This window comes from Strongylocentrotus purpuratus, unplaced genomic scaffold, assembly GCF_000002235.5.
Source record: "Strongylocentrotus purpuratus isolate Spur 01 unplaced genomic scaffold, Spur_5.0 spur5_scaffold_6, whole genome shotgun sequence".
Lineage (NCBI taxonomy): Eukaryota > Metazoa > Echinodermata > Echinoidea > Camarodonta > Strongylocentrotidae > Strongylocentrotus > Strongylocentrotus purpuratus.
The window spans coordinates 24104438-24129081 of NW_022145612.1; the positions used below are offsets into that span (position 1 = coordinate 24104438).

Genomic DNA, 24644 nt, shown 5'->3' on the forward strand with positions numbered 1-24644 from the left:
CATTTGTGGAAGGATATTAGTTTCTAAAACTAGGTCCAACCTGATAATTTTGTTTGATAAGCTTGGAGAACCAATCATTCTCTTACAGAAATTCACCAGAAAATAAATACATGGTAAATATATACATATAGTATTTACATACCCGGTACATACAATATTTACAGAATTTGAACTGACATGGCTAGTCATGATCAGTTGAAAATGTACACAAAATACAGGTTGGGCAAGGCTCTCACACACGCAAACAAATCTTCAAACAGTTTCTTTTCTTATGATTCAATAGCAACTCATGAATTTATTATGCACTGATCAAACGATACACTTACACACCACTTTACATGATACAAGTGAGACATTACGTGTGTACAATAAGTTACCTAACAAATTCATGGCATTACATAAAAGAAAACGTCATCAATCAACGATGGCCTTAACAATGTGGTCATGATCAAAATGGTCAGGCTGTACATATTTATGTGCAATATGGAAAATTTTACAATTTCCTGCTCCTCTTTTCCTCATCTGATGTGGCTTTATGAGTATTTAACTTATGGCAAGTGATAATATTGGAATACAGAACTCCCATATTATATGGATACATACACTGTGTTTCCACGACACTTTGCAAAAGGGCAACATTTCTCAAAATATTTGTGTACAACCCCACCAATGTTTTACTTTTATGTACTTTTAAACAAGCTACTCATAATACTGTTCCCAATGATTCACCCAAGAACAACCATTTTTTTTTTTAGAAAGCTCCATATATTCTGGGTTGTTTTGTCCAAACATTTGGCCTTGCATTCTATCTATTAAATATGCCTTATGATTAGACTTCTATCAGATCAAGTATAATCAGATTTAATTCTCTCTCGCAATTAAAAGATTCAATAAAAGTTCAATGCCCTTTTAACTTCATGAGAAAATGGCAATGAAAATCGTAAGGAACATGCCTACAGCTGACAAGCAACTGTGAATTGAAGAAGAAAAAGACAATCATTCACATTCTTGCACTTACATTGTGCACTTTCAGTTTCAATGAAAATTCTTTGACCTTTAAATAGAACAAATTAAAAAAAAAGAGGGAGAATGGATGTTTATAAGAGAAGAGATTGAGTTGTGCATGAAAGTCAGATCTCAGAAGGACTAAACCGTGTCCTACATCATCATTATCGTCGTCATCAGTTTAATATTTGAGTTTTTAACATACACATGTAAGAGAGGCGAAAGTAAAGTGCCTTCAATACAAATTCATTGTGTAATTTGCTGAAAATTCCACTGCTGTTATATATCCCTCTAGCAATGAATGGGTTCGGGTGTAAATCAGTATGCATAAACTTGAAATTGATTAAAAAATCAATACAGTTCCCTCTTCCTTTTGTTTTTTTTCTCCATAATCTTTGCATGCATACAAATTCTGTTGAATCTGGAAAGTATAACAAGTCATTGTGAACAAAATCTCACGGTAACACAAATTATTTGAATACATGATATTTGTTCTTGTATTTTAAACATTGCTCTACAAATGATCAGCATATAATGTAGATAGGCAACACACTCACATTGTGTGTGACTTCTTCTTTCAATAACTCATACAAAAGAAAAAAGTTGCAGATAATTAGTTTAAAACATAGAACTCTTCTTGAACTTCACAAACACTAAAGCTGAAGGAATTCATAGGATGCACTTAAGAAAGCACAAACAGAAATACTTCATTATTCATTTGAAGAAAAAAAAATCAATTTCTTACATATTTCAGATAAGAGTGTTAATTATGGAAATTACATGATGTTCTAGACACGCACAAGCACATTGTATTTTGTTCAAATACTTAATATAACTGTATTATTTGCTCACAACTTTTTTTGAAGAAAATGTTACATGATTCAAACTGGTATCACTCAAATATACCAAACTCTAAAAAAGCCAACACAAACTTTCATGTATTGGTCAAAAAAATATATATTATCAAACAGGTTACATGATAGCCATTGATAGGTAATCAAAAATGACAAGCAATATTATCCTTACTTGACTTCCTACCATATTTTCGTTTTCATTGAATTATGAACAATTCATGCCCTTCATAATCCTGACCCTTGTAGAAACTGGAATATATAAACATTTCAAAATCTGGCGTAAATTCAATGGTGTTGATACAATAATGATAGATTCGCATTCCATTACACAAAATTCCATTCTTGCATACACATCTGACATCTCGTAACGATGCAAGTGTATAGGCAGCATTAACCGGGAAGCCATCTTTAAATCAACACTTGTCAAAATCGGAAGTGATCGCAGAAAAGTGCCAATTTAGATCGAAGACAGTGTTCATACAATATTTCTGCTAAATCACGATAAATGTAAACAAGGTTATTTACAAGTAAAACTCATTATGAAGGAGATTTATAATATTTACATCCCCCAAGACTTTTTGAAGCAGTTTTTTTCAGAAGACGATGTCTCCCCATGAAATCACCTGATCATTCAATAGCATGATGTTCATGGAAGACATAGACAAAACAAAGTACATGTATTTACATCAACAGAAAGCTTGAAGGGTATTTTCAGTAATAGTACTACTCAAAATTCAACAGTCTGTAAAAAGAAACAAAATATGACCAGAAAAAAACAAATATGATAGCAACTAAAAAATATCCATATAATACAATATTCACAATTATTTCCATATAAGTACAAATGTTCAGGGATGCATTTCATTGATAGCTGACCACAAGAGTGCTTCCAAAGATAGAAAGGAGGCAAGGTTCTGTTTTTCAGGCCTAGGTTTTTTTTGTTCAACATGCCAAACGACTAGACCAGAGTAGAAAAAAAGAAAGAATTTACAGTTTTGATCACACCAGTTTAGTTCATCTTAATTGTATTTATTGCTAATTAAGTTACAATGTAACCCTCTATGTTTATATTGCACCTCACAAGAGGAAATAACCGTTGTAAAATTGTTCAAGGCCAGGTTTTGGCATCTTTGGCTCTGGTGGTGAGATGTGCAAATTATCATACCTGTAATCATCAATAAGTAAAGCACACAATCAATTTGTTTATTTTCTTCATTTTCCAAACAATATATGACACACGGTATGATGATATGCTCACAAAAACCAGATTTATTTAATATGGCCTTCTTATTTATGAAATGTTGTACTGCCTCTGTTTTCTCTCATACCCAGCTCTCTCATAATGTCTGTCTGTGTGTGTGTCTTTCTACCACCGCACCCCCTCTCCTCTCTCTCCCTCTCTTTGTCTCACTCTCTCTCTCTCTCTCTCTCCTTTTTTGATGTGCAATTACAATCTACCTGACTGCTCTCTCCCTGTCTTTCCCAATCGGTCTCTCTCTCTCACTCACACACACTCTCTCTGTCTCTGTTTGTCTCTCCACTGTTTATGAAAATGAGTCTAAATGTTTTGGGGTTTTTTCCTCCCTCATTCTCCATAACTCACTTCTAATATCTGATTGGTATGATAAATGAGTTAAATAAGATAATTTCATGCATTTCACTATTCATTGATGCTCGACCAGATGCATTTCTGTTTGATCTCTTCCATAAGCTCAAACAGAGAGCCTCATGAACTTCCAGCAGATATAGCACCATTGCTCCTTTGGTTTCATTGACTAGGTTCAATACAGACCTAGTGTTTCTCGCGACGTTCCAAAAGGTTCCACAGTCAAATAATGTTATCATCTGAACCTCCAAACTATAATATGGTCTGATGAAACATGCTACAGCTCCAGACATTCCAAAGGAGCTCCTTCGTAAAGCTTCTTTCATAGCCTCCTGAAGAGTCCATGTCTTTCCTTCGACTGCAGTGAATGGCACAAGTGATACTGTAAATAATTCCAGCCTCTTTTCGTCTAGTCTTATGTACCGCCCGTGTAAATCATCCTCCTCACTATACAAGTCCAATATAAAGCTTGTTGCCATGGTAGGCAATGAGATGGCTCAGTCAAGGGGATGCGGTTCCATGAGGGGCATCGTGTGCAGAACCTCATCCAGGAGTTGAAGCGCTCTATGAAGATGAATCTCGATCCAACATGGCGTCTCCTTGATGCTCTGTCGGGGGTAGTCCGGTCCCCATCCCTTCACAAAGCTCATACGTAAGATACACAGACGTCTCAGGTCATCCACTCCAATGCCTGCTGCAGCCGAGTAACCTACACAGGGTCAAGACATCAAATAAGTAATATTACTCTCTACCCGAGGTTAAATGGAACATTTATACCTTCAATGCAATACAGTCAAACCTGCTTTAGTGACCACCTGTCTACAAAGACCACATTTCTTGTTTCCTTGAAAATGGTTTATCATTGAAACATGCATTGAAGGAACCTGTCTACAAAGACCACTTTTTGTGTTTCCCTTGGGCGGTTGCTATAGACAGGTTTGACTGTATTAGCTCAATTGATACAACACACATCTGCATAACGGATAGTTCAAGGCACATTAGTACATGTGTCTAGCAGACGACATCCTCAAACTCCTAGTCCGTTTGATATGATATCATGCAACTTTGTACTGGACATGCTACAAACGTTAATAATAGGGATGACTAGGTGAAATTTCACAAATGTTTAATGTTTTAACCATAACTTATTTGAATGTATAAATCATCTGCTGAGAATCTGAATGGCATTATATCATTTGAACTTTTGTAATCCTCAACACAGAATTGATGCCCTAGACACTCTCTATCAAAAAGACACTAGCAAAACACAACATGCCTGTTTCTCCCCATAGTTGGTTGTAAAAACAGCTATTAAAGCCGGTCTGTACTAGTTTGGCAAGGGGGATTAGACCACCCAGTGTGGTCACTGACAGGTGGCTATCTCATCAACTCAGCTCTCAATTAACATAAGGAAAGGAGGATCATGGGGGACAAATGGTCACCGATTAGGCATTGTTTTTTATATTGAGGGAGCAAGTAGCTACAAGTAGTACAGTAGGGCTTTAAGATAGCCATTGGTATCTCTTTTGACTTGCATGGCAATAAAGATTCTCAGCAGGTATACTTACGGACTGCAGGTGCTATTCCTCCTACCGATGATGGGCCAGGAACGTGTCCTGCTACAGCCGCTGCCTGAGCTGCTGCTGCTGCCTGGGCTGTGGCTGCTTGGGATTTCATCTGAGCATAACACTGCTTCAGATCAAATACCTACACACAAAAAGTAAACAAATCAGAAATTTTCTACAACAAACTACCCAATCCAAATTTTTAAAACAATTTCAAGTTTTCTTGGGTAATGATGTGTCAAGGCCTGTCTGCACTACTTTGGCTAGGAGGGACTAGACTTCCCTATGTGGTAACTGACAGGTGGTTATCTCATCAAATCAGCTCTCAATTAACATAAAGAAAAGGGGATCATGGGATACCAACAGGAACCGCTTAGGCATTGTTTGTTATATAGAGGGCGCAAGTAGCTACAAGTAGTGTAGTCCCGCTATAACATATTTGTTAATGACCTTGTTTATATGTGCAGTTGCAATACTTTCCATATGGACCTCTTAATCTAAATTCACATTGATATGAATTTGGTGATAGGATTTGATCACTGGTATATCAAGAATTAAAAGCAATGTACGACCATTACAACACAAATTAAGTACTAATCATAACAAAAAAATGAAGTACTAATCGAGGATCAAACAATTCTTTATGAATGGATATACTTGGTAAGAAATTGCTAAAACGTGAGATGAGCATTATGACAGGCAAAAGCCAGGCAATGGAATAGACATAAAGACCCACACCTAATCAAATGGCTAAGTTTGAGACCTGTGGTCACACTCGCCGTGATTACCTTGATATATGCTGTAGGATATATCTTATGAACAGCATATGATCACCCCATGCTTGGATTTCCTCCTTCATATCTTATACAGGGACTATTAAGATTAAGCTTTGGAACCCTGGTCACTCTCTTAAAGGCATCATTTGACAATGTTTAATCTGAGATGCATGGCCCTAGGTGTTATCAGTGTCTGTGATATGGTGTAATATTGAAGCCCTAAATCTTTGAGCGACCAGTTTTACCATACTCATTTTCTCCAATAGACTGTAGTGTTATAAAAATTGTTAGGGAAACACAAAATTTGATTTCGATTTCCAATCATTAATATCTTGATAATCACACAGGCAATCAGCTTGTAAAAGTCATGGGATTCCTGACTGACCTAAAGGTTTATAATTATGATTTCAGCATGAGCTAAATCCAGGATTTCATTTCAGAATCTGAGGAAATGTTACAGAGTCACTTCAATGATTACCTTTATATATGCTGTAGGATATATCTTATGGACAGCATCACCCGGTGCTCTGCCGGCTTCCCTGTCTAAGTAGTAGCTCTGAACGAAGACAGCATGGTCACTTAGACATCTTACCCAGACATCCCCTTCTCCTTTAAGCTCTAGCTGGACACCCTTACCGATATGAAGTCTGTGAAAGAGAGAGAGAGATATAATGGTTTCTTCATTCATATCTTATGACACTCCTTGTAGTTTCCTGAGTGAGCTGCCAAAGGGATTACCCAACCAAGTACCAAGAGTGGAAATTATAAAGTAAATTAATATAAAATAATTTCATTTCGGAAAAAGTGGGATCTCTACAACGTTTAGAAAAGGTTTTCATACTTATTGTGGTATGCAAGTTGCAGCCAATGATACAACAGAATGATTCGAAGTTGAACCAAATAGTCTGAGGAACAAAATCTATTAACCCAACAGACAGCTGCTGAGAGCCTGCATAGCTTAAAGTCTGTGTTAAAGGTATATAAGTTAATGCCCTTCTTAGATAGATAGATAATAAAATTTATTCCATTCATCATAAAAAACATTTAGATACAATAACATACAAAATCACAAAGATATATAGTCAAAATAAACATACATTACAAAAGATAATTGTACAATATCATATACATTACAAAGGTGATCTGGACAAAAAAAGAGAAAAGTGAGTATTTATGAGAACGATGACACAGCTAGATAGGAAATTCCTAATTGGTGCTGCCACCTACACAAAACTGAAAATTTGAATTTAGGATAAGAAGAGAGTATAAGAAGACCAGATTACCATACAGTATCTTGTTATTTTCATTTTCACTAAAAGATTTCTTGGAATCAAAGTTCAAATAGCTAAATCATTCCTCCAAAGAGGTATGTTGTCACAGAATTGTGTGATTTGGAAGTCCTACATTGAAATATCCTAAATCTACATGGTAAGGGAAGAATATTGCCATACTACAAATATATAATTTAACTAAAAGCATGCTAGTTTGAAAATATGAAACAGGATCTGATAAAATACCTTGCTTTCTCACTGCTCTCTGTTCTATGTACATTGGATAATTGTCCTAAGCAAAACCTGTCCATCCTAGAGGGATCCACATAGCCATCCACCTTCACTGTGGGACACGAGGACTGAATCTTGAAGATCTCACCGACTTGCGTGTCAAGCTCAAAGTAGGCTATTGAACACCAATACTCTGGAGCTAAATGTAAACAAACAAAAGAACATGACTATTACTCAAAAGCATATCTTACACCATTGAGTATCACCAAGATTACTGTAAGCACAATATCATATCTAAATAAAAAAGAAGTAGTTCGTAGAATGGAACACTTACTCAATAGGTGAATCTCAAATTTCAAACTTCAGAGATCAGAAAATCATATGAATTTGTGGATATCAGTTGACTATTGTTGAGACATGGTAACTAAATATCAGTGACCTAGGTAAAACAAATCATGCACAAAAATTTAAGCCTTATAAGGAAGCAATAATGAGATGTTTATCTCTAATGCAGATGGAAATACCTTCATACTGCATGTTTATAAACAATATCATACACGTCTCGGAGTGTTTCATCAAAATAAATTGATAATTCACTTTTCATAAAGTGAAATAAAACATAACTAGACATTGACAGGCTTTAATTTATAGACAAGTATCAAACAAATGCATTGTTTAACAATGTTAAATCTGAAATGCATGGCCCTACGCGTTATCATTGTCTGTGGTATGGTGTAATATTGAAGCCCTGAAAAAATTGCGCTTCAAAATGATCAAGAAGTACCTCAAAAAAGTAAAAATCTTTGAGTGACTGGTTTTACCATACTCCTTTTCCCCAATAGACTGTAGTGTTATGAAAACTGTTAGGAAAACACAAAATTTGGCTTCGATTTCCAATCATAAATATCTTGACAATCAGACAGGCAATCGGCTTGTAAAAGTCATGGGATTCCTGACTGACCTAAAGGTTTAAAATTATCATTGCAGCATGAACTAAATCCAGGATTTTGTTTCAGAATCTGAGACAAAGTTACCGGATCCCTTTAACCATCTTACCAGGACAGGAAACTTTGCATTCCTTCCTGAAAAGCTAAGGAAAACAAACATATTCTACACAAAGAAGTATTAAAGTCACACATGACCCTCCGATAAGGTGATTGTAGTTCTAAGAACCTACCTGGTTGAGTTGATAGGGGTGGTTCCACTGCATTGTCCTTGGGCATCTGGTAACCATGAAACTGATTCTGTCCGCTCACGCCTTGAGGATTGACACCTTGACGGTAGTTGAGGGTACTCCCGCTGGAACCTGCACCTCCCCACGACTCTGAATTACCTGAAAAATATACACATTTTTTTTAATGACATGAATAAATGATATGTTCCTTCCCACAATTCTGAATTACCTGAGTAGCATACAATTAAGAAATTCTATAATTATAGACAGGTAGTGAACCAGACATTGGGAAGGATACATTATCAAGGATATTAATCACAATTGTTAATGTAATGGGATGGAGAGTCAAACTTCCAACCATAAAAGAGTTGACAAATAACAGCAGCGCAAAAAAGACAAAAAAAAACATGTTTCTTAATTTACTTATCATATATCAACGCTACAAGCAGTTATTACTTTTCTATATGTTCCCTCATTTTCGATGAGTTAAAAAGATACATGTTAAAGAGTTTACATCTTAAATCCTTCACACTGGTTCTAAGGGCAACATTCCACATTGACTGATCTAGGTTACAACCACATCTAGCCGTGGTTCAAACTTCCCTGCTCCCCCAAAATAGTCACAGTTTCTAAGTCTGTGTTCCCGGTTCACTTGAGTACCAAGGCCCCATCTTATAACAGTTGGGATTAATCTCAACTTATTTGCGATTGATATCAATTGCAACTATGAACATAACAGATAAGAGACAGCAAACTTGGATTAGAGGACTTGCGATTGATTTGGATCGATCGCAACTCTTTATAAGACGGGGGCCAACTTAATAATATGCCCATGGTTGTTTAAACCATGGGTTAAGGTACATCCCCTTTGTGAATTCTGACCAAAGAATCTACAAAGAGAAGTCTTGACCAAAGCCAGGCATTTACAAGTACCCTATACAAATATATATACACAACATTTATTTAAAATCAATTCATTTCAAAATTCAATCTTGTTTTGTTCGCTCACTTCTTTGGAAGGATGAAGAGGTCATGTTTGGTACAGGTGATGTGGGACCCTGAGAGGTCTGTTGCTGCATGGGAGGTGCTGATGGTGGTCCTCCTTGACTGGGGGCTTGTTGAGATGGAGGCGGGGGACCTCCTGACGGACCTGGACCACCGGATGAACTAGGACCTGGAGCCAGAGGAGCACCTGATCAAATACACAAAGTTCAAAATAATGTTGGGATACAAGTAGGAGTATCTTCATTGAAAATCTTGTGGTGTGAAATTCTAAAAAAAAGAAAATCAAAAATTGATGTTTGAGCATCTTGTTAGCATGCCCGGTGTGAGTATAAGATTTACCCATTAAATCTGTGACCCTTTATTCTTTGTAGTAATTGTACTACCGGTATTAGCTGAAGTGCCTCAAAATAGTTAAAATCTTTGAGTGACTGGTTTTACCATACTCATTTACCCCAATAGACTGTAGTGTTATAAAAATACGTTAGGAAAAACCCCAAATGAAATTTTGATTACCAATCATAAATATCTTGATAACCAGACAGGCTATCGGCTTGTAAAAGTTATGGGATTCCTGACTGACCTAAAGGTTTATAATTATGATTGCAGCATGAACTAAATCCAGGGTTTTGTTTAGAATCTGAGGGAAAGATACCCAATCCCTTTAAAGACCGTCAACACTACTGGGCCAGAAGGGAATAGACCACACAGCAAGGTCACTGACAGGTGGCTATCTCATTAACTCAGCTCTCAACTAACATAAGAAAAAGAGGATCATGGGGACCAACAGGCACCGATTGGGGAAGTTTTCTATATAGAGGGAGCAAGTAGCTACAAGTAGGACAGTGGGGCTTTAAACAAAGAGAAATTGATAAGGCTTCAGATGAAGAGAAAATAAACATGACAATCAAAGAGCATAAATCTTACCTTGTGGAACAACAGATGGATGACTGGTGTGCATGACAGGAGGAGGCTGGGCCGGAGGGGGAGCAGAGAGGGCCGGCGGAGCAGGAGCTGGGGGTGAAGAGAGGACTTGAGAGGGACCGGGAGCAGAGAAGGGGGGCGGCTGCTGATGGGCTGGTAAGGGAATGGAAGGCATACCCATGGAATGTGGGGGCATGGAGACGGGCGGAGGAACTTGACCTGTCAAAACAAATTGGGTAGAAAGTCAAAATATGAAGATACAATTTTCGATCTGCTGATCACTAGAAATAAGTGCACTATTACAACCTTCATTACAAACATTATAATGGATTTAACATTAATAGGCCTTCACTGGAAATAAATGCACTATTACGAGGCCTAACAAAAAAATGTGTTGTATTGCCCTTAAGGTGCCAAAACATGGGTCGGTCGGTTGGAATTATTTTTTCCTTTTTTAACTTTTTCTTTTTTATCTCCCTTTTTGGGCTGATTCTTTCTCAGTTTTTAATGATTCAATATTCTTTTCTCTCTAAAATACGGTTTTAAAAAAATAATGAATTAAAAACCGACCATAGATTTCAAGATAATAATAATACACAAGATTTATATAGCGCCAAGATCTTTTTTTTTAGGCTTAACCTTCATCACAAACATTATAATGGATTTAACATTTACAGGCCTTCATTGCACATGGGCCCCCAAATTTTAACTCTGGACCCCAAATTTCAAATTGTAACAGGAGGTCCATGCATACAGACCATACATATACCAGCATACAAGCTCTTCTAATTGTAATCCAGACTACCAGGAAAAAATCAGTGTCGAGCCACACTTACAGTATGAAAAATACAATTAGGAAGGGCGATTGTGCAGTCTTGTATAATGTAGAGTGCACTACAATAGGTTTGAAGATTGCTTCATGGACAATTTCATTATGTAATAGGTAAAAGAAATGAATATGACTAATATTTTCTTTGTTGTTGTTGTTGTATTCATTGGGGCTGGGAATTTTGAGGTATCTTTCATGAATCAAAATGGCGGCTCACATGTTCTCTTTCTACTTTTACACCAGATTTTGACCTTTAGAGGCATGATAAAAACATTGCCAAACATGGATGAAAATAATGTCAAATGGGAGAATACACTGATCTGAGCCAAGGTATGCATTTGTTGATTTATTTGAAAGCTAAAAAACGTCAAGCGACATATTTTTCATTGTCATTGTCATCTAGCTTTGGAAAATTGGTATCTAATCTTTTAATCCAGGACCGAGGTTCTCGGGTGGGCACCGGGTACCCGGTCTTTAGTACCAGCCCTAGTATTCGTCCATAAGAATAACTGGATTTTTGTTTTGTTTATGGCAATATACAGATTGTGTTTGATATGATTACCGGTAGCTTGTTGATGTGCCAGCATACGGTTGAAGTCATTCAGCCCGGCTGCGGAAGGCCCAGGTGCACCATGGGATGATGGGTGTGGTGGTCCATGGGGAGGACCGTGGGGTGGGCCAAGGGGTACAGCGGGGTGCCCGATGTTCTGTAGTCCTCCATTGCTCATGCCAGGAGGGTGTGATATGTTCTGCTCCACCTGAATACATTCTCCACCAAACTCGTCTTTAACCACACGTGGAGGACCGGCTGTAAGACCAAACGAGGGTTCTAGGACAATTACCTCCGAGGACAACCACCCCAGAGGACAATTACCCCTCTGAAAATTACACCCAAGGACAATGAACCCACCCCTCTACCCCTGAGGACAATTACCCCATGAAAAAAAAACATCATTATCAGGGTGGACTTCCCCTTTAATGAGCAGGGGGGGGGGGGTAATTTTCAGGGGAGGGGGGGGGGGGGTTATTGTCCTTGGAGGGTACTTGACCTAGGGGGTAATTTTCAGGGTTGTAATTGTCCTCGGTAGTGGCTGCCTTCTGGGGGGTAATTTTCCAGGGGGTTATTGTCCTTGGGGGTAGTTTGCCAGGGGATAATTATCTGAGGGTGATTGTCCAGGGGGTAATTGTATCGATGTAAACGCAAAACAAGAGTAAGCATTTACCAATAATTTCCAATTTTCAATTATACATTCAATATCACTAAAGAAATACATCTGGAATACACAAAACATAGCAATACTGGAACATCAATGACCTGATCGATTTTGCACCGTACAATAACCCACAATGACAATTTTATAAACCCATAATATTGCTAAAAGAGAGAGAACAAAATCTGAATACAATAGAAAGTTTTCATAATCAGTTATCAAGATATCCAAGTATATTATTCAGTTAGTCCAATGTCACATTTAAAAGGAAGATCGTGTACCCTAGCTTGCACAAAAGAAGTTCCAATTTCCTTTCCATTTTTTTTTCTCTCTCTCTCTCTCTTAATATTCTCCCAACGTTTATTCTATAACCACACAATATGACAATGTCAATTTCACTTGAATGTTCAGTTTTTTTTTTGTGAGGCTGGATAAAAATATTTGTACCAGTGAGTAAATAGACAAATACTAGGCTTCCCCTAGTATGACACTGGTCTTGCATCAGAGTGGTCTCTTCAAAGGTGACTAATTTTCACCCCTTTTAAAACTTCATAACTAGTAATGTATGTAGAGCTCCTGAACTTACTACATGTACTTCAGTAGAGCGTACATCTATTCTTTACAGCTACAATACATGTACATTGTAGGTGTTGTTGTACCCTTGTAACTTAGCAACCAAGCACCAAATATTATGAAACATGTGATAATAATACCAGCAGATGGCCAAGTTACCATCATCCCATTGTCATACCAGTACTGGCCTGTGCCAGTGTGACTAACATCGCAACACAAATCTGTAAATATTTATATACCATTGGATGGCTTTGATTGTGATGCAAGGATATATTGTCATAGCAAAAACAATATTTTCTTATTCTTGTATCACACGAAAACAAAGCCATACAATATTATTATTATCTATATCAGGCTGACTAGCGAAATAACAAATTCGATAATCAAGCAATATTGTATCGACAGTTTAAATATAATAATATATTGATCTGTCATCCGGGTACTGTGCTAAAATATTAAAATACGCTGATTTAATGTACCACTTGGAAGCCTTATATATTAGAAATTATTACCCGTATCAGACATCTCAGCAGTGGTTTTACAAAATCATATTACACTTGTTGTAATCCTAAAAGAGCTAGTCAGTAAATATGAGACCATATTATTCATATCTCGTGAAAAAGCCTATGGACGTTACGTGTTAAAAAAGCAGGAAATAAAGTCTCATATTCACCGCGCCGTATTGTGTCATTTTCATTGCGCATCTATTATCCGTACGAAAACCTGAGCACTTTGCGCGCACTCTATTGTGACGTAATAATCACACCAAATTAGGTACACTGTTTGCAGTATATCAAAAATTTTGTCAAGTAGCTGGATGCACAGTGCTGGTTTGACAAAGTTTTTTTCAGTTCTATGAGATTGTCATGTATGTACATGAATTTGCTCTAGATGTCTGATTTGGATAATAATTACAATATTGACCGGCTTAACTTTTGGGAGATACCACATATCTTGCCCTCTTTGACTCGGGGCAATATGAGTCTAGTTTGGGAAATATTATGTGGTATCTCCCTCAAGGCCAGTCCATATTATATAAATAATATGTTTTCTTTTCATAAAAGATGAGCAATGCAACACAAACGTTGTTGCACATTTGTACACCTCTCACGGTCTCACCTGTGTGTTGTAATGTGAGCCCAGTCAGATCTACAAAAGAAAAGAGGAGATAAGATTGTAAAACAAGTAGGGATGGGGGAGAAAGGAAGGAAGACCTCTCCAAGTAGTTAGTTAGTTAAAGACAGTAGAGCACTAGAACTTAAAGACATACACTGTACATGAATATATGTATCATGTATTGTATGTACAGTGTTATGTGTGTTAAGGATTTTAAAAATAGACAAGTTGAAAGAACATTCCTACACAAATGACCTGCATCCTGAAGCAACTATTAACACCTTTCTTATTTTCTTCCTCCTTTGGTTCAACTCCATATTGAAAATATCTTGTTGAAGAAAAATATTTTTGAAAGATTCCAGGCATTACCATTAGGTTTTGCCTTCTTTTCTAGCTCTAGTTGACATTCATAGAAACTAGGATAAAATTTGTAATATAAACATCTACAATTTTTGTTTTAAATTTTGTTCCAACATGTAGCTTATTATCTGGCCACCACCCACAATTTAAACCAATATGAATATACACATACGCCATGTCATTCAAACAAATTACAAACAGTGTGACTTTGAAGCATTGCATACTTTCCCTTTAAAGAAGAAATGCATGAAACATAAGAAGAAGAAAAAGATGAAAGCATGGTTAAACACAAGGAGAAGAAAAGGAAAGAAATCCTCAAAACAGGATGCTTTGTGACATATTCATGGAATAAGAGACATTTATTTCCAAGTTATGTCCAACAACTACTGAATCATAAATGTCAAATGGAAATCTTAGCAAACCATCTAGAAGAATGTTATGAGCAGTTGGAAGGCCGCCAAGCTGGGATTAAGCCCCCAAAGTTTGTTTCTTTGTTTTTCAATTTCAAGGGCACCTTTATTTTTTCTTTAAAAAATAATGTTTATAAAAATGCTCATAATCCCAATACGATCTATAGAAATTCTTGACATGCTTCAATGAACAACAAGAAACTTACACTTTGTAATTTAGATATGTCCTCCTTCCTTTGAATTATTTTCATTGAAAACAAAATTAAAAATATTACTATCAATCTCCACTTTAACAATGCTCATATCTTTAATAACATTTCATTAAATACACTTACCAATACCAGGTGACACAATTCGCTCATAGTGATATGCATTTACACACACGCTGTCACATTTGAGATCAAATGCATACTGGCAAAATTTCAGGTGCTTTAGTTCATTTTTGTGCAAGTCTGGCCATCTCCATATCCTGGCATAGATCACATGTGGAAAACCCTTTCTCCCAGCAACCTATTACAAAAATAATGAAATAAATTAAATGATAATTATCTCATCCATGAAAAATTATAAACACTATACAGGTACAAAAGTAAAAGAATTATAAATTAAACTATAAAATAATTATCTTATCAATGGAAAATTAGGTAAGAAAATATTTATAGAATTAAAAGGTAATTTTATAGGAAAGTAAAAGAAGAATAATTGAAGTAAATCATAATCATCTAATGCATGAAAAATTATTTAAGAAAGTAAAAGAATTATAAAAATGAAGTAAATCAAAATCATCTCTAGTATCATGGTCAAATACGAGTACACATACATTGTTAATTGTGTACAAAAGGAAAAAAAACAGGATCATTCTTGTACCAAGTAAATCTTTAAATCAAAAATATGATTTTCTGAAAAGAATTAGAGAACAGAAATGACCACGACGTTTGGCCTTTAGACTAGAGTCCACATATCTCAGCTAATTCACAGGCTTATAAAGAGATTTCCCCATACACTGTATGTATGATTCATAGTAGCCCTGAGGGTGGGTTAATTACATATTTATACACCACCACTTTAGCTGTGTTGATGTTGAAAATTATACACATACATGTACGTAACTCACAAAGAAGTAGCTACATGTATTATCATAATTCCTGGGGATAAAAATATCAAACTCATCTACAGGTACATTTACATTCATACAATTACAATGTACCGGTACATGAATCATCTATAAACTGCATATTTACATGTACAGTATGTATAGGCCTACATGTACGTGTGAAATGTATGTTGTACGCTGCAAAATTTTGTAAGAAGAATATATTTCCAGTTAACTATATGTATGCACAATGTACTGCTCATGGATGTATTAAAGTCATCTTGGATGATATTAAATGAGATGCACAGATTAAATCATGCAAACATGCCCAGGGCTAGCCACTTGCTAATATCATTTGATAATCCCGGGAGAATCATTGATTTCTTTTTTATCATTTGGGGGAAGCATGCCAAAACGCAGCTCAGCATTAGAAGTTACTTGATACCCACACTATAACCATGATGACTCATTATCTACCGAGACCACATAATTCACTCCAATTCATTATGATAAGAAAAACCTGTCAGGCAGGAAAACAATGGGCAGAAAAACAATGCAGATTCTGTGCCAGAATGTGAGATACGTATTTCTTTAAAATGTTGCCATTTCTTGTGATACCGGTAGTCAAGAAAATTATATTAGCAGAATAATCTTCTCTTAAAAATCAAGAAATGAATCATGACTCATGACCAAGGGCCTTATGCAGATCTTGTACATGTACTATATTTTATAACTTCACACATTATGACTTGTAGTAAAAACAGAAACTGAATCTACATGTATATCAATTGAAATCACTGTTAAATTCAATTCAATTCTGGTTTATTACAAATAAAAACTATGCTGACTAAAAAGTTCGGAGACTCATACAATTAAGTTTATGAATTATAAATACATACAAGATTATAAGAAATTAATACTTTTAGCAATCTTCATATTAATTACTGATTCTAACTTACTAAACAACTACGGTAATATCAAATAATCATAAAATAATACAATTATTTCTGGAAAATGGTATTACTGGTAACAAAGCCACAGGAAGGACAACAATTAATGATCTTGAAATTAATGACCTTAAAAAGGAAAGAGAGAAGTAAATTTGTGAAGCTTATTAAAAATATTCCCCCCCCCCCCACCCTTTTTAAAAATTATTGCACAAATTCAAAAATGACCTACATGTAGCTGACAGTCTAGGCACATGGGACTTTCAGCGTGTCCACACACAAAACAATTTATCCCGAAACTCTATAACGAAACGTCGTATAAAGAATCATAGTATAAATTTCAAAGTGTCCACACACAAGAAACGTCATATAAATAATCATCGTATAAATTCAAGGATGTCCATAAACAGCAGAAAGTAATCCTGAAACTCTACAGTCTGGTCTCCTTTCGCTCGAGGTCACGTTAAGCCCCGCCCAGTTAGTTACACTAGTTACACTCCCCCTGTCCACACACAACATTTTTCGTGATTAGGCGTGATTCTTTGATGCCCAAACCTGCGTTTCGTTAGACTAGTTTCGTTATACGACGTATTGTTAGTGAGCGTCCACACACACAATTTCATTGTAAAACTATCGTGAAACGGTATCACTATCGCGAAACGGTATAGCTAATCACGGAAAATGTTGTGTGTGGACAGGGGGTTGATAAGAAATGGGTTAGTTTGTTGATAGAAAGGGAAACATATTGGCAGCAAGTGTGTGACATGCACACTCTTGAGAGGAAACCCTCTAATATGCAATATCCAGGTACAGCTGTAAGTCGACTTTACAGACAGGTTTCACTTTCTATACAGCCTGCAAAGGAGAACTGTTCCTTCCTGGGGGGAAATACAAACCAGTTACCTTTGAAATAACCCTCCCCCGGCGATATACATCTGAGGCAATAAGAACATTTTTTCACCTCACGCCATTTCTAATATAAAGGTTATCACATGTCTCCAATTAGAGGCGGAAAAAAGCACCCCTTCCAAGAAGAAAAAATATTTGTAATCTTGTAAAAGGTAGTTCAGAGAAAGAGAGAGCTGTCTAAAGTGTCTATGTATAAATGTATACGTGTACCTGTAGGTATAGGTATGTCTAAAGTGTCTATGTATAAATGTATACGTGTAGGTAATATTATGAATAATAGTTTACTATGCAGTAAAATACATTGTTAAAATCAGCAAAATTAAAAATAATGAAATTACTGAAATTCAAATTTCAATGGGAAAAAAATACTACAGTTTACATGTATATCATCTATTTTTACAACAAACAGCCTCATTATTCTTTGCTCTTTACTAACTAAACTAAGATACATTTTCAATATGAAGTTTGCATATATATTTCAACAGTCTGTGTAGATTTGGTAAGATTTTTTAAGAATCATTTTTTGTTAAATCAAACCAGAAATAACAGTGTAATTTTTAAAGCATTTTTAAATACATCATGACAAACAGGCCCCAACATAAACAGTTTTAATAATAATTAAACTTTATCGTAAACACAGGACAGGTTCTTCAAATAATCATTATCTGATTCTCCTTCCCCTACATAATGCAACAGTGCAAGTTATATTTCATACCCAGGAAATGTGGAAGATTAAGTAAGTACTATTGTGAGAATCTACAGATCATCTGAACATCTAATGTACATGTAATTCAAATTTCTGTTACAAAATTACAGTTCGCACATGTCTACTGATATTGCATGAGCAACTCATTCTATTTATTTATTAAATTTGCCATGTTATTCATCTTTCATAATTGCAATTTGTTAATTGCCAATTGCATCGTGAAAGTACTTTAAAATTAAGATGCTCATGTATACTAAACATAGTGATTACAAGAAAAAACAAACCCTTCAAATGTCTATACTATATGTTGATTGCAGACTTCTGATATTGAATCATTGATATTTCAATACCAAGTCAATTAAATCAAAGTGAGGAAAGGAGTGGTGAACCTACCTGTAACCTGCCATCCAATGTCCTTTGTATTGTAACACATTTGCTGGGATGTGCACCGTTTGTTGTAATGGCTGTGATGAGGCTGTCCAGCTCATCTCTCTTTTCTTTCAGTTTTTTCACCAAACTTTCGATGGCTCTCTTTGCAAATGATTCCGACTCTCCCCCCTGCCGATGGCACATGAGGCTGTGTACGATACTAAGACAGGCATCGGCACTCGTTGGTGCCCCAGCCATGGTTCCCATTGTGTACGCCAGCTTGACGACGGTGATGACACTATGGTCACCTCAAATCCGGTCTGAAATTGTTAGTTCTTCTGCAACCCCAAAATGAATCCTGATGGTTTTCTCTGTCACACCATGAATCAAGACATCTGTCTAGGAAGTTTCTGTATGTTTGTTGAAAAGAATGATATAAAGGAGATGTAAGTCTAGGGACTGCAGATTATGATCAAGCAATCATGCCCTATTTAAAGATTCAACCTTTCAAGCATTTCATGCAAAAGGCATACAGAATCTATAATAATAATACGCTAAGGCTCCGCGGGGGGCACGACGTCTCCGCGAGCCTTTGTATTCTATTGTTTTTTAATGAGATCGCCGACCCAAGTTGGTGCGGCTATCTCCTCCTGAACCCTCCCCTCGGGGTACCCGTGCCCGGTGCCATCGTCCGCGGGAGAGTCTACTCTGTGGAATTGGCTATACTCCGCCAGAGGTCCTCCTCCGTGTCGACGTCCAGGGCGAAAACAGACGCGATATGCATAATGCAGGATATGCGTGACGACAGAGATACCTCATGGATATTCAACATTACATCCGTAGACACACGACCGATGACAAAAATCGGTCGTAAAAAAAACTCGAACCATATTCCATACCTTACCTGGCTTACCATGTCGCACGCAAGTGCGCCAAAACACGTACATTTTCGCAGTTGCGAGATCGAGACGGAGCGTAGGGCTCGAGTTTTTGGCGGTCGATTTTGTTTCGGTAGAAGCTGAATCTAGACCATGAACCACTAAACATCGCGAAACTGCAATCAATTTCCATCACGAATTCACGATTGCTGCAATATTATAAAGTTTCCATAAATAGAGGTATGAAATTAAAGCCTATTTTGTGATGTTCTCGCCATGTTTACGTAATTTTGATAATCATTTCTTCAAAGTAAAGAAAATCAGACAAAATCACCGTAACTGACAGTGCATTGCCACTGTGTAGTGTGTGTGAGATGAGCTGAGTTGCAGTTGAAAGTGTGTGAGTTGAATTCGAGTCGAAGAGATTTGACACTTTGAAATTGTTATCTGTTGGTTTGCATCATTTTTGCCGCGATTTCAATATAGTTTCGTGAATAGATTTACGAAACCTGAGCTTAGAATTAGTAAAAGTATTACTAGACTCTAATGTCTACGTTTTTAAAAGACTGTTTGATTTTCCTGTGAAAGTTTTACTTTGAAAAATGATTATCGAAATTCATGGTCAGAAATAATCACAATCTAGGGTCTATTATGTTACAGTTCTTGCATCAAATCAATGCATGAAAACTTAGTTATTGAACTAGAAAAATGTTTTGTTTTTTTAAATAGGCAATTATGAAGTAGGAAGCCTGAAACCTAATAGCCTACTAAACAAATCTCAACAAAGTGTAGGCCTATCCTTATATGAATTAATGAAAAAGTAGCCCCAGAAAAAAGAGCCCCCGAAAATTTCCCTAAAATTTGAAATGGAGCCCCCGAAATGAAAAACTTAATTTTTTGCCTGCGCACCCCCTCTAGAATCCCGCAGATTTCCGCGGGTCCTGAGTTGAGTGTAGACTATATATAATATAGGCGTGGGGTCTACGGGTTTCAAGGGGCCATAAACCCCCAAAAGCTCGGGGGTTACGTTTTCAAAGTTGGGGGGGGGGGGGGAGATCAGATCGCAGCGAGTTGAGTGTATATATAATATAGGCGTGGGGTCCACGGGTTTCAAGGGGCCATAAAACCCCGAAAACTCGGGGGTTTTAGGCGTATAGGGTCAGATGAGCATATTTTTAATACTTTATTTGTGACACTTGCGGGTCACTAATTGGCGTGGGGTCAATACGTAGAGTTGCGTAGTGTTGAGTAACAACTACGCTGGCCTACGTTACTATATGCTGAGGGACGGAAAGGGGTACGCAAGATGAACGAAAACAATTCAACCTGTTTAATTTTTTTCGCCAGCCTACGCATAACCTACGCAGGGACTATTTCCCCATTAATACGCAGCCTAATTTCTGCGTAGTCGGTACGCCACACTACGGAACTCTACGCAGTTCCAGTGGCTTAAAGAATAACTACCGGTACAGTTGGATCGTTTTTTTAATTTTTATATAAGGCCAAATTAAAAAAAAAACATGTTTAGCTTCCTGTTTTTTCGAAAAATGGGAAGGAGGAGGCCCTTTTTTTTTCTTTTTATTTTCTTTCAAAATGGCCGCTCCGTACATTTTTCCTGACATTCAGGCTATTTTTCAAGATGGCGGCCGACAATTTTTTTTTTTTCTTTTTTAAAATCAGAAATACATTTTAGCAGTGCTTTTCATGTTTTTTTTCTTTCAAAAAAAAATAAATAAATAAAAAAAAAATAAAAAAAATAGGAGGCGGCCCCCAAAAAGGAAGCAGGCGGGGACGCTGTTTTTTTTTCTTTCAAAAAAAAAAAAACTTTTCAAAAAATTTCAAAAAAAAAAATAGGAGGCGGCCCCCAAAAAGGAAGCGGGCGGGGACGCTTAACATGTATATTTCTTAATGGCCTGAATGGCAAATAAAGTTCTTGGTGGTTTTAATTTAGACAGTCTCTATCTATTTACACCCCCCGCCCCCCTCTAGGATCCCGCGGATTTCCGCGGGTCCTGCTAGTTTGTATTATAGTCTTTTTAAACTCATCTACATTAACTCTGGTACACAGGAAAGAGAATACATTTCTATAAGTATAAACATTTTCAATGGGAGGAGATGTATACAATATTCATGTAGAACATATTTTGCTGACAGATAGGAACACAAAATGGTTCTGAAATGTAGATCTCTTAAAGGATGAAGAAGGAAAAAAAAAAAAAAAGAAAGAGAGAAGAAAAAAAAAATTGTAATGTCAAAAAGTACAAAAAGAAAAATAACACAAAGGGTCTTCAAATTTGCAATCATCGTTACAAAATTACAGTTTCTATTTCCAAAACTTAATAATAACAATATTTCTACAATACAAAAAAGAATGAGATATCTGATATTTATACATGTTATAGATTTTTCAGTTTTTTTGAAAATTGAGAACATAATATGTTTGTATAACTATAATCATTTTGATAACAACTGCTTTTAATATAAAACCTTTTGCCATTTTACAGTGTATCTTTTTGACAACCAAGTGGTATTCTAAATTCATAAGAAAGATGTTGTGTAAAAGCACAGTATTATTGTGTTCCTAACTTGTAAATTAATTACTGGTCTACACAAGAAACTCACTAATACTGCATAGAGCCATTAACAAATTAAAAAATGAATTGAACATACTATAGACATCTACATGTACATACATGTACATGTATATCAGAAAACTTCAAATTTTAACTTCTGAGTAAACTATGAATTGATGCAAATTGTACAGTATCTACTTTTTTTTAAATCAACAATCAAAAGAGCTCAAAGTTTGTAAACCTTAAAATAAAATTATCAAATACACCACGATGGATCTACAACATGAAAATAATTCATACTTTTTTTTTACAGCTGTTTATCTCTGGTAAAAGCAGAGGAAGAATAGGAAGTCAAAAAGCATGATCCAATATGAATCTCAATCACGGGGGCAATTGCAAAATTAAAAATCGCCCCATGGAATCATGAAGTAAAGATTATCTTTTCTGTTATAACTTTTCCCACAATATTGAGTTTCAACTTTCCAACCTTAGGGCTTAGGCTTAAACCAATGAAATGGAACTATGGAGTTTTCTGTCTCGATCGGAGGCCGCCATGTTGTAAATAAATGTACGCTTGAAAGTTGGCACTATATCTCCCAACCAATACAAACACTAGCTTGCAGTGCGACTGTCAGCAGCGGCTATACCGCGCAGGTAGTACCAGTGTGCAAGCTGCCGCCCCATATCTGCTGGGGCTAGAAGCGATCGCGCAAGGACCAAAACATTTTCGTTGTGAAAAGCGTGAATCCTCTGAAATCTGGTGATCCCAAAAGACCAGCAAATACATAATGAACCTCGACCAGTAAATCAATATTGAGAAGAAGAGGAAGACCAAAGATATGTCGTGGATGGATATTGTAAAGTCTAAAGAAAGAATGTAATAAGGTTGCTCTGAATGATGAGGAGGAATGTGCAGAACGGGAAGAAATGAAGAGAATGTCATTACTGGATGAACCCCTAGACTACGTACATTGTAGCTTAGTTGTAAAGATGGGAAATGCTGACTTACTGGTAAATAAATGACAATGATGAAATAGCCGAGTATCATGGGTACCAATTGTCCAATGCGATGGAAATTTGTATTAAAAAAAGAGCCCCCATCCATGAGAAGGCTCAACAGGGCTCTTTTTTTTTTGGAAGAGCCCCTCTGGACCAAAATTTTGAGCCCTGCCCGTTTTGTCTAGTGATGACACGTACAATTTACAATGTCAACAATTTACTGCTCATGCTACTTGACCAATTATTGATTTTTATGACAGACATGGATCATAAAACATCTACAATGCATGACACCCTATTTGTACAAATACATCATTATATACATATCAATAGTATCTCTCACCTCAGTGTTTGCCCCACTGCTCAGCCTCCACTCCACTCTTCAACTCGGGCGCGGGCTCAGCTCAGCTAACGCTGCAAGCAACTGCTGCACAGTTTACAGAATCGGGACAATGACAACAATGGTTTACGAAACTGTAAATCCGCGTGAATGTAAAACATATCAGACTAAAATAACACTTCGGCGAAGAAAAAGTATGTCCAGGATAAAGCTCGGACGGAGAAGCTCATCAAATTGGGTGTTAGGGAGGTGGAATTCGCCCAAGTCTTCGACGACTTTCACAGAAGAAACTACAGGAGAGTACGCGGCAAGCCATTTAATTACATACTGTCGCCGATCAAGCGCCAGCAGCAAACATGGATTTCAAACAACTCGTCCTGTACCTGCTCGTCATTAAAGATATCGGCCCATCAGACTACGATGGTTAACTAACAATTTTATTTCGAAAATAAACATTACACAACAAGGGTTAACATTTTTATATTGAAAATAAAAAAACTCAAACGGTACCGTGTCCTGCAGCACTTATTAGGGATCAAAATGATTGTTGGCAGTCCATCTGAAATGTGCTGAATACCGAATAATATTAAGGACGACTTGTTAGACATCCGTGTGTTGGTCAATAAAGTGCACCGATGTGTTACGGCTGGCGACGTGATGGTTTGGGAGAAACTGCATCCCTCTCCGAAACTCAACCACCCATGATGCTGTTTTGTTGTATACGATATGTTGTTTAACACTGCCCCCCCCCCCCCCCCTCCCTCTTTTCTTCCTCTCTTCTGTTATTTCCTCATCATTTATAAACTAAGAATTATATCACCCTAATGCTGAAGTATTTTTCTTTCTTTTTTACTTTGATTAATCATAATCCTTTTCATTTATTTTCTTCCATTTCTTAAGCCTAGGGGGAAAGAGTGAAGGGT

The 24644-nt window shown here is 36.7% G+C and overlaps 1 protein-coding gene across 3 annotated transcripts; it reads right to left on the minus strand.

Moving 5' to 3' along the window:
• Window positions 1–264: 264 nt before the first annotated feature.
• LOC115918267 (mothers against decapentaplegic homolog 4-like) lies at window positions 265–24092 on the minus strand. 3 transcript variants are annotated; one of them, XM_030971980.1, is made up of 13 exons: window positions 23725–24092; window positions 18956–19341; window positions 15243–15417; window positions 14141–14170; window positions 11800–12021; window positions 10412–10627; window positions 9492–9674; window positions 8486–8641; window positions 7324–7507; window positions 6323–6453; window positions 5819–5856; window positions 5034–5172; window positions 265–4174 (listed from the first exon to the last, which is right to left on the minus strand). In XM_030971980.1, exons 2-13 carry the CDS (start codon window positions 19196–19198, stop codon window positions 3963–3965), a joined length of 1929 nt encoding a protein of 642 aa, XP_030827840.1. In that variant the 5' UTR covers window positions 19199–19341; window positions 23725–24092; the 3' UTR covers window positions 265–3962. The 3 variants fall into 3 exon arrangements, with proteins under 3 accessions (XP_030827840.1, XP_030827838.1, XP_030827839.1); XM_030971978.1 differs by having other exon boundaries at window positions 11800–12045; XM_030971979.1 differs by lacking the exon at window positions 5819–5856 and having other exon boundaries at window positions 6285–6453; window positions 11800–12045.
• Window positions 24093–24644: the final 552 nt, after the last annotated feature.

Bases quoted from the DNA above. Each gene is read 5' to 3' on its own strand.
- LOC115918267 (XM_030971978.1), bottom strand. From the start codon at position 19,198: ATGGGAACCATGGCTGGGGCACCAACGAGTGCCGATGCCTGTCTTAGT. The intron at 9,675-10,411 runs GTAAGATTTATG...GTATTTGATCAG, and splicing joins TCCATCTGTTGTTCCACAAG to GTGCTCCTCTGGCTCCAGGT. The intron at 5,173-5,818 runs GTAATCACGGCG...TTTTGTGTGTAG, and splicing joins ATCCTACAGCATATATCAAG to GTATTTGATCTGAAGCAGTG.